Genomic DNA, 10,543 nt, shown 5'->3' with positions numbered 1-10,543 from the left:
GGCATGCCTTACTGCTTTTCTACCACCTTTTTTCCTGTCGGTATCACTACTTGTCACAGGCTTTCTGCTTGTTGGTGGAGACTTCACCCATCTCCAGCCATGTTTTACCTGTTAATGCAACAAATTAAGGTATCTGATTTGTGATCTTTTAAACTCAACAAGAAAAAAAAATTCCTTAGCATCAAAAGGTCAATGATAACACTGACAGCTTAAGAATGTGCAAGAAAACATGACTCAAAATGAACTATTACTGAGATGTATCATTGCCAAACAAGGAGTATATTATCATGTTCTATCTTAAAGCAACACAAACAAGAGGAAAAGAAAAAATCTATTATATGCACTTTGGTGAATAACCTATCACTCAAGAATTGCAGAAGAGATGATGTTAGATCTGCCATAAATATCTGTTGAAGAATGTAGTTGAGCTAAATTTGTTAATGGTTTGAAAAAGTTCACAGAACAGATCCATACATCAAAGTCCCATGCAGGGCTTTCCTTCCTCTCTGTAATATCAGTTGCACTGTTCAGTTCTTTAACAGAAGGCAAGGGGCGGGGCTGATCACCATGTTCATCACTGAATTCGCAATCAAGTTGACATTTTTTTTAAACAATGCGAATTAACTGAACACAAAAAATGCATAGATATGGCACTCAAAGAACAAGCTATATATACATATATCAAAACAAAACCTGGTCCAGGGTGCTGGTTCATTGTCACAGCGAACAAAGAGATATCTGCAGACCTTGTATCCCTGGAAAAAGATAAAAAACCAACAATATTATCCACAAATCAGGTTTCCTCACTGTCTATTGAAATATAAATAATGCAGAAAAGGTAAACAATCCATGTACATGGCAGGCACATCACATACTTGAACCCCAACTTTCTGCCAACATTTCTCAATCCTGTATATTCCATCATATCGCACGCCAGATTCAGGAGCATATGAAGAGCGCTTCTCTTTATGAGACCTTTCAATGAAACAAATATTTTAGTCATGCTGAAATTACAACACAAGCAAAAAAAAATTAAATATAATAGGATTATCAAAAAACAATAATTGATCTAAACTAACCAAATTAATCTTTGTCTGATGCCTATACCCATAATTTTTGTCATATATAAATTCATGGGTGGAGCAGTTACTACATTTTTTAAAGACTGATCAACAAAAATAATTTTCTATCTCTAGCAAGGTCTTTAATTTCGAATAATATCGCTTGTACCAGGCGGTATGTACGGGTCCGCCAGCAAACCGATATACGGACCGCTCGCAATCGGGCGGTACCATCAATTGGGGCTGTTTCCACCCCGAACGGTGATCAAGGGAGAAGGGTGGTATTAAGCGAGGGAAGAAAGAAAAGAGAGAAGAAGAGGAAAACCTAGAGATCGGCATCGCTCTCCCTCCTCGTCTGTCGGCGACTTCTCTCGGGGAGGGGAGAAGAATTCGGGATCGCGGGGAGAAGAGAGGCGACATCGCGAGCAGAAAAGAGGAGACGTCACGGGCAGATATATATATATATATGTATGTATATATATGTATGTATGTATATATATGTATGTATGTATATATATATATACATACATACATATATATACATACATACATATATATACATATATATATATATATATATGTATATGTATGTATGTATGTATGTATGTATATATGTATATATATATACATATATATATATACATGTATATATGTGTATATACATATATATATATGTATATACACATATATATATATATATATATGTATATACACACATATATATATGTATACACACACACACACACACACACACACATATATATATATATATAGAAAGGCGATGACGCCTCTTTTTTTAGCAACGTCGCCACATTGGGGAGAAGAGAGGGCGATGTCGTAGAAAAAATTTTCTTTTTACTTATATATATATATATATATATATATATATATATATATATATATAAAGGGGCGACGTCGCCTCGCTTTCTGCCCGTGTGGGGAGAAGGTTTCTTCTCCCCACGTGCCAAAAATGGTGACGAGGCCATCGGTTTTTTTTTTTTTTTTTTACTTTTATATATACCAAGCGGTATACCGAATTGTACCGCTCGGTACACAGTATCGTACCGTACCAAACAAGTCTCGAAACTTCGGTACGATACGAAATTTTAATCCTTGATCTCCGGTGTCTCTTGTTAATCAATAATGCAATACCAAACACACTCAAATTAACTATTTTCTTTTGTGTCATTGTATTTGCCTCTAGTCGCCTTGCTGCATCAAACAACAGAATGTGTCCAAACAGATACATGCATGTCACAAACATCTCTTTAGATTTTTATTTGTTCTCAAGGCCATAAAAATGCTCATATTACTTGAAAAATAACAAATGACCAAATGTAGTATGCAGTATGATTGTGATGCTTAGTACTATTCTAGTGCCATCAAAATGAAACTCACAGACAGGGTACAGTAAGTTACTAATCTAGGAGTAGCGCCACTTACCTTACAACTCGAACCGGATATCCTTTCAGGCAACTAACTCTTAAAGCTGCATTAAGTTTCTCAAATTTCTGGTCAAAGGCCTGCTCCTTGTTCGTGCGTTTGTTTCCACTTAAGTCACGACCACCACTTCCAATTTTGCATCAAAAAATAACAAAGTCAGACATGCATAGTGTAAATATACTGCTTAAATAATCAGAAAATAAGCAAAGAAATGAACATCAGTAGATATATTGCATTAGGAAAGAACAAAACTGACAAAGCCAAGAAACAACAGGAAACATTTATAAAGAACCACATTCTTAAATTGGCCATGTTTGTTCAAAGGATGGACTGTGAACATTTGCAGCAAGTAAAAGCACCTGCCAGTATAAAGGAACCAGTCTCCATGATCTTCATCATCTTCGTATCCTCCTGAGAGTGCAACTGATTGAGCACCATAATCAGACTGCCCAGCTATTCCTGCTACATGAGGAAAATGGGCACCCCATTGCCTGCATTCCATCCGGTCCTCCCACATCTCTCCAACCAACACTCCTAGGTTTCTTTTTGGGTCATTCTCAGCAAGTATTGGACCAAAATGGTCTGGAGCAATAGTAACAAATATCTGGCCACTGCATGCATTTGCTTTACCAGCCTTCTTAGCCCTCTCAGTAGTAAATGCCTTCTCAGGTCTGCTTTCATTTCGAATGAAATGATATACATTTGTTTGGCCCCCAGATGTGGCTGACTTTGCAGCCTTTGCCATACGAATAGCCACTACAAGGGCTGAGTTGATTCTTGGTTGGGACACCATTTTAGGCGGGATAGAAAATCGGCACTTTGCACATGTATGTTTACCCTGTCCAACCCACTTTTGGAAACATTTTAAGCAGAAATTGTGGCCACAGGGTGTCTGCAAGGAAAGAAAAGAAGTGCATGAAATATTTACAATTTTGTATTAGCAGTTCACAGATGATCATCAATCAAGAGTCCCCTTCTTATATGTTGCTCAAATAGAATCTAAATGAAAAAAAAAAGAGCCAAATTGGCATTACAACTACTAACTGGAAAATACCAATTTATTAATTCAAGACTTGCATGCCTAGGCATTTTCAGAAAGATTTGACCAAAAAACACTTTTGACAACTGAAATATGCACTATTGTACTCGCATCATATACAAGCACAATCTCACCATATCCATCAATATGGCAATATTGTGGGCACGTAGTAAATATTAGCATTCCTGGTCTGAAGGGGATAATGCAGATCTCTTTACTATTATTTCACATAGGATCAACCCAAGAAATCAAATTCAACTGCAATGGTTTTTGCCCCTACAATGATTCATTTTTCAAAATAGTGGCATTTCAATGACAATGCAGTAACTGTGCATGTCATGGTGCAACTCAACAAGACATACACTACACAGTGAGAAGTTAGTGGTATGGTTAAGCTGGCATGGGCTGTCAAAGAGCGCACAGTACAAGAAGGTTGCACACCTGTTGCAAGCAATGAGTTAACATTCACAAGGACCAAAGAAAAACAAAAGGCATGATAGAGAAGACACCAAAAGTCACAACAAGGAACTCTGCCAATTCCTTCAATAAAATAGGAAGCATCATCACATTAGATTTCTTGCATCGCTCACAATTTCTTAATTGAAATTATTCGCACATCATTGATTGAATTGCTTGACAGATCACGTGCATTTTTTTTTCCCAAACACGAACCACTAAATAAACATGACATGCTTCATTAACGAGATAATGACCCAAATTTGCTCATTTTAATTGTCTTGTTCACAATGTATGGATTCTCCAGTCTGAACTGATAGAAACCAAATCAAATGAATGTGCAACATTCATTTCCAAACCTAAGTTGCATGAGACGATTGGTATACAAGTTTACAAAGATAAAAATCTTTCAAATTGTAATAAATACTGTTAATGGAAATTCAGAATTTTCCAAAGTGGATAGACCATCCTATGTTCAGTTTCCTTTAATTAAGAGTGTACTGTGTACTATGGCTTGTATCACTAGTTGGTACAGAGTCAAATGAATAAGAAGGATTCTGATTATTATTTGAAATTGGAGAATAATACATAACGAGCTATTAGCTCAGTGGTATAGAGCACATTGTATGCTCTAGAGGTTAGATTATTAGGAGCCATACCTGGAATTCAAGTATCCATTCGCACAGTAGGAAAGAAAAAACCTAGCTTGCAAGTACATGCCACATTCGACTGCAGGCAGCAAAGTAAACACCTCGTCAACTTATCCACTGTAAGGTGACATGAAATCATGTATAATGACCTCAAACAACATGTGTTTTAAACTAAAATTATCGTAGTTATACAAACACGAGACATCATTCTTTTTTTTTTTTATTATTTGCAATGCCTTCTAATTGAAATGTTAATTTTGCATTCAAGGAGTGGGAGATCAGTTGATCCGAAATACTTTGACTAATTTCAAATCCATTCTAGGAGTGGATGACCAAAGATGATCCATGTTGATTTTCATAAGAAAAGGGCTAACATGTGGTCTTGAAATCCCTTCGTTCATAAAAAAATCAAACCTAGTGCATAAGGCTCCCACCAATGCAGGGCCAATGTAGAGCCTAGGGAGAGTCAATGTACGTAGCGAGGTTGATTCCATCCTGATCTCCTAGGTTGTAAAGGAGCAACCTTATCATTGTACGAAACCTCTTCTTTTAATCATAATACACTCACAATTTAATTTGCTTCTTCAAGCATCAAGTCCTCCAATACAAATCTCCTTAAAATTTGCTTTAAATAACAAAATAGTTCAAAATGGAAACCACATATCTTAACACTTGCATTTAGACTCAAGATGCTCTAAAATAGGTAATTTAAAATTGTGATTTTCTTAAATAACTAAAGAATTCAAGCGACAATTTCATATTATGATTAAGAAATAAAAAAAGCATACTATAACAAATATCTGACAACAAACAACTTGGCTTGAATTCTATATCATATAATTAAGGACCAAAATAGGTATTTGACATTAATTTAGACTACAAGTACATCCAACCACTCATTAATAGTTTGGCCCCTTTGATTGAGCTTGTAGTAACGTTTTAAACCGCCACCCAATTATTTTCTCCATTCTTTAGAAACCCCATGCTTCTTTCCCTCACAAGCCCTGCCACTACACTTTTGTCACTTCGCCAAACTATAACTTTTCTCAATTACTTATGTTGCTACTTAGCTGATCAGTGCTCCTTGAATCTTTCTCTGATGGCTCCTGAGCTCTCCTGTGACGATGATGGCATCTGCATGGTTTGCCGCATGGTGCTTCCTGAGGCTGAGGGGATGAACTACCTACATGCATGACCCCCTGGCATGCTGACTGTCCTAAAGAATTTAATTATCATTTGAATGATCAAGGTCAATGCCTTGCTCATAAAATGATAAATTATTAAACATGATATGTGTTCATCAATTAAGAAACAAAAGTGGCAGATGATAACAAGAAATAGAGGAAGGGAAGAAGTCAGCACATTGCAGTAATTATGTGCTCAATGAAGATCTCATATGTTCTTCAACATGGAATTTCCCAAATAGCATGGCATTCTTGGCAATTTCTTTTTTTTGGATGCTTATTTGTTTCATATATTGCTTGCTCCAAACAAAAGTAGCAAGAATCAACCTTTATCTCCACATAAATACAAGATCATTCCCTTTTTCTCTTGAAACACCATACCAGCTTCCAATCCACTTTCAATTACTCAATACCGATCTCCAATTTCAAACCGCAGCCTATATATCAAATCAGGACTTCGTGAAGCAATGTCTCTCCAAATCCCTTTATAATAAGCTGAAAGCCTTGTGCCTCTTTTCAAAATTGATAAAACCCATGTATCACAAATGACAACTTACTGCTGAATAATGTTGTCAGTTGTTGCAGTTGTGTTTTCTTGTGGTGGTGCCATAATAAGAAACATCCAGTGTGTCTCCAAGATCAATTTTTAAAATCATCATTGCAAACCCCATATTCCTTGCTATAGAAGAATACTATAACAGTATTCATCCTTATTCACAGTTGGGCTATTGGGGATAGAAATAGTAAGTATGTAACATATTCAATGTAGATTATGTGCACGAAAGAGAAAAAGAAATCACAAACCAGTTCACCATTGGAAATAAACTTCTACCAAAAAGAATATGAAAACATTGATGACATACCATATAAATAATGTGAAGAAAACAAAGAATATAATTCTAGAATTTGTACCACAACCTTAATCTAGTGAATTGTGTCTAGTTTGTTAAAAGCCATTAAAACTGCAGTTCAAAAGCATAACAAAGAACGAACAAACTCAAAACAAAAGCAGAAAAGGAAAAGGGAAAACTAGAGTTGCATCCTAGTACATCACTTGATGAAAGATTTTGTTAGATGCTTCTTAAAACTGAAAGCAATGTGTTCTCATCTTGCACGTGAAGCATGAAACAGAGGAATGGAGCCTTCAAGAACTATGTGAGAGACAGTTCAAATTGGCACAAGAGCACATGGCATTTCTTATTACTTTCTCTTTTGATCAATTTTATGACAGTTTTCTACATAAAGTCAATTCTTTGTTTTAGAAACTTATGTTTCAACTTGTTCAATATTTACAACCTTAGTCCAAGCACAGATGTAATTTGCAAGTTCCACTTTATTTCTTTGATTCCTATATCCAAGCTATATTCTTGAATATCTAGCATTGAGGCTTAATTTTTACTGCCAACACAACTTCATAAAACCCACAAAATTATTAGTTATTTCATTTTAATTACAAGAATTACAACCAACTTATAAGATACTTAATTTTGAGGAAAAAAATAAATCTAAAATCAAGTTTCAGAAAGCAGACTAGGTCATATTGAGCTTTTAACCAATTCTTGGTACACTAATAGCATGCCTTGCGTCAATCAACATGCAAAAAAGGGAGTTCAGTTAAGCCAACACAACCCAACACACCACCCTGTTGTCCCAAGTGTGCCAACAACAAGTGGCGAAGAAAATTGAGGGAAAAATCAAGGAGAAAATTTACTCACCAGTCTGCACATCTACAAAGCACCGACAACCTACCTCTGAGACAACTGTATACATGCTGGCTAATTGTGACCTCAGCCCAGCAATGAAGGCTACAAAAAAGGCAGCTTCTAAAGATGTGAAGTTTAACCTAGTCTATTTAATCATGGACCAGTTCACTAATAAAGCTTAAAACACTCAATTATTTTAACAAAAATAATGACAATAATAAAAACATATGCTATATTCTGCAGCCATTTTGGTAAGGAAGCAATATGGACTAATATAGACCTGGAACAGACCAGAAAGGCAATAGACATAAATATTTTCTACAGCTTGATCCTTCTCGAAATATGCAACCATCACATATTAACCTCATAATTTTATAGCGTATGCTGTTGTCAAACAATATATTCTAACAAAAACTGAAAGTAAAAAAATGTAGCAAACTACAGTTTCATTTAACAAAACAGGAAATGATAGTTGCTAATACAAGCAAAAATAATATACTCGTCGCGGTGTCTAAAACTTCTTCCTTCAATACTACCATCTGAACTGAAAGGAGAGATTGTGCTATCAGTACAAATTTGCATTGTTCATGAGCAAAAGGAAAGGAACAAAAGTGGTAAATGACATGGTAGGAAAAGTAGAAATTAGAGATAGGAAATAAATTTCCACTACAATGGAAAGAATGCAAGGTAAAAGATATTCCCTAAAAGATTTTTAAATTTATGTGAAGAAAAATCTATAAGTAATCAAATAAGTTTGATATGAGCTGAAGCTTTCAAACAAGTTGGTAGAGAGAAGTGAATAAGGCTGACCAAGCTCTTATGTAAATCATCCATGACTTCTCCATTGTTCACAAGTAAAAGGAAAAGAAGACAAGTGGTAAACGATATGGTAGAGAAAATAGAAATTAAAGTTGTGAGAGGAAACTAATTTCCACAAATTTTACAAGAGAAAGAAGGCCTGGTAAAAGAAAATCCACAAAAGATTTTAAACAATAATGTTTATAAGTTATGAAGTTGTTCGGTGAAGTGTAAAGAATATGATGTGCAAATAAGTTTGATATGAGCTGAAGCTCTCAAACAAGTTACTAGAGAAGTAAATCAGCCAACCAAACTCTTGAAGTAAATCATTTATAACGTGTATGCCGAATGTCAAATAAATTGGAAACTCAGCAGAACTTTGTGACGCTGCCTTCAAGTTTTCAGATAAAGATGGCACATGCAGAAAATAACAGATACCACTCTGCCATCTCCGTCACTCCACTCTTTCAGTTAGACTTCATTAATTACTTTGGATTAAAGACAAAATAACAGGAAGAAAAGGCATGAAAGCACCAAAACATCTACTAAAATGGTAAACCGTGTAGAAACTATAAAGCAGGGAAACCAAAGACATCCAAGAATGTTTCCCAGATCAGTCTCTCAGCCCATGCTTCACCACTGTGCATGGATAAAGATTCACAAGACAGAAAGATAGATTCGGAAAGTTAACAAGAACAAGGATCCAGGTCTTTGCCAAAGTGAGAAAACGGAGGATATTTTGAGGAGATGAATATTTTGGGAGCCCCGAGAACGAAAGAAATGCAGAAGAAACTAAAGATCAACAAGAGCTACCATCATGTGGATCATATGAACTCCACATGCATCCAGATCTCGATATGAACTCAGAAGAAATTAACGTCGGGGGAGTTGGAAAACCGCATAGAGGAACAAAAGAGGAGATGAATCGATACCATTTGACGTATGACTCTCTAATGACTTTATGGATCAAAATGTGACTGTCAGTTTCTACAGAAACCAAATGAACTTGTCGAGACAAGTACAAGAAGCAACAAAGAGTAATCACTCACGGTGACCGGCCGCTCCGGCAACTGCAAGCAAAAAGAGCAGTTGAACTTCTCATCGAGCAAATCAAGAACATCATCTCCACCCTCAGCTTTCTTCCTCTTCTTCTTCCCCCCTTCCTCTTCTTCTTCTTCTTCTTCCTCCTCCTCCACAACCTTCTTGCCGCTCACAAGAGCCTGCCGCCGCTTGGCTTTCTCCCGCTCAGTCAACGAGGCGTCCGCCTCGATCGCCCAGACGGCGGAGATCAGGTCAGACTTCTCGCCAGATGCGTAAACGGCGGCAGCGGGCAAAGCAGCGCCGCCATCGTCAAGCGGCGAGCAGTCCGGGCACTGCCAGTCCGCGACTGCCGCGAGCGTCTCCGGCGGCTTGGAGAGGCAGCCCGCGTGCCATGGCGTCGTACACGTGTGGCAGTTCACCACCTCGGCCTCTGGCGGCGGCGCGCGACAAACCATGCAGACACCGTCTCCGTCGCAGGGGAGGTCCGGAGCCATCAAAAGAAAACCAAAGAACGGCGACGAAAGCAGCGGAGGAGGGTTACGGTGAGGCGGAGCGGGGCGGCGGAGGAGGGCGGGTGGGAAGCGCGGGGTTCCGAGAGGAGAGAAGAATGGGGAGAGAGGAGGGGGTTTGAATTCTTTCCACGAATGGGGCTGAGGGGAAGCGATGGTCCGATGTGCGAGTTGACTTAATCGAGGATCTATTTTGCCCTTTCAAATACGACATGAAATGAATTATTCTATTGTTAATATTATCATAATGAATAAAAAGAAGGGCCAAGATCGTCATACAATCTCGCTTCAATCGTGCAAAGGACAATGGCTATATTATTTTTTAATCTTCTATTTTCTAATAAAAATTAGATAATTTTTAAATTTTTATTTGAATTTTTCTTCCTATAAAATAAATATGGAGAGGATTCTTGAAAAAAGTTTCTAACTTTAGATTTTTTTTAAATTCACATTCAAAACTTTTTTTCAAAAATAATTATTTTATCCTTGTTAGTCACTATCTTGTATTGTGTGTTGGTTGCACCTCTCTCTCGTCTCCCACCACCCTTTGCCCCTCACTTGGCAACGTTATCCGCCCTCGCCTAGTCATCTGCACATTTGCACATGGTATGAATCGAATCGAAAAATCAAACTAAACTCAAAATAAACATGAACCAAAT

General features: G+C 37.2%; 1 protein-coding gene across 1 annotated transcript in view; it reads right to left on the bottom strand.

Annotated features, from left to right (window-relative positions):
* The window catches only part of LOC135674149 (E3 ubiquitin-protein ligase ORTHRUS 2-like), an 11,058-nt gene extending 1,052 nt beyond the window's left edge, over positions 1 to 10,006 (bottom strand). The window contains exons 1-7 of the mRNA XM_065183665.1: positions 9,384 to 10,006; positions 2,864 to 3,396; positions 2,505 to 2,630; positions 876 to 975; positions 694 to 755; positions 475 to 577; positions 1 to 108 (exon numbers count right to left, since the gene is read on the bottom strand). The exon at positions 1 to 108 is cut by the window's left edge and continues 34 nt beyond it. Coding sequence (XP_065039737.1) covers positions 1 to 108; positions 475 to 577; positions 694 to 755; positions 876 to 975; positions 2,505 to 2,630; positions 2,864 to 3,396; positions 9,384 to 9,869 — 1,518 coding nt within the window. The 5' untranslated portion in view covers positions 9,870 to 10,006. The remainder of the gene's footprint in view (positions 109 to 474; positions 578 to 693; positions 756 to 875; positions 976 to 2,504; positions 2,631 to 2,863; positions 3,397 to 9,383) is intronic.
* Positions 10,007 to 10,543: the final 537 nt, after the last annotated feature.

The sequence above is a fragment of the Musa acuminata genome, chromosome BXJ1-5 (assembly GCF_036884655.1).
Source record: "Musa acuminata AAA Group cultivar baxijiao chromosome BXJ1-5, Cavendish_Baxijiao_AAA, whole genome shotgun sequence".
Classification (NCBI taxonomy): domain Eukaryota; kingdom Viridiplantae; phylum Streptophyta; class Magnoliopsida; order Zingiberales; family Musaceae; genus Musa; species Musa acuminata.
Note: the sequence above shows the minus strand (reverse complement) of the source record. Positions and strands in the feature narration are given on the sequence as shown.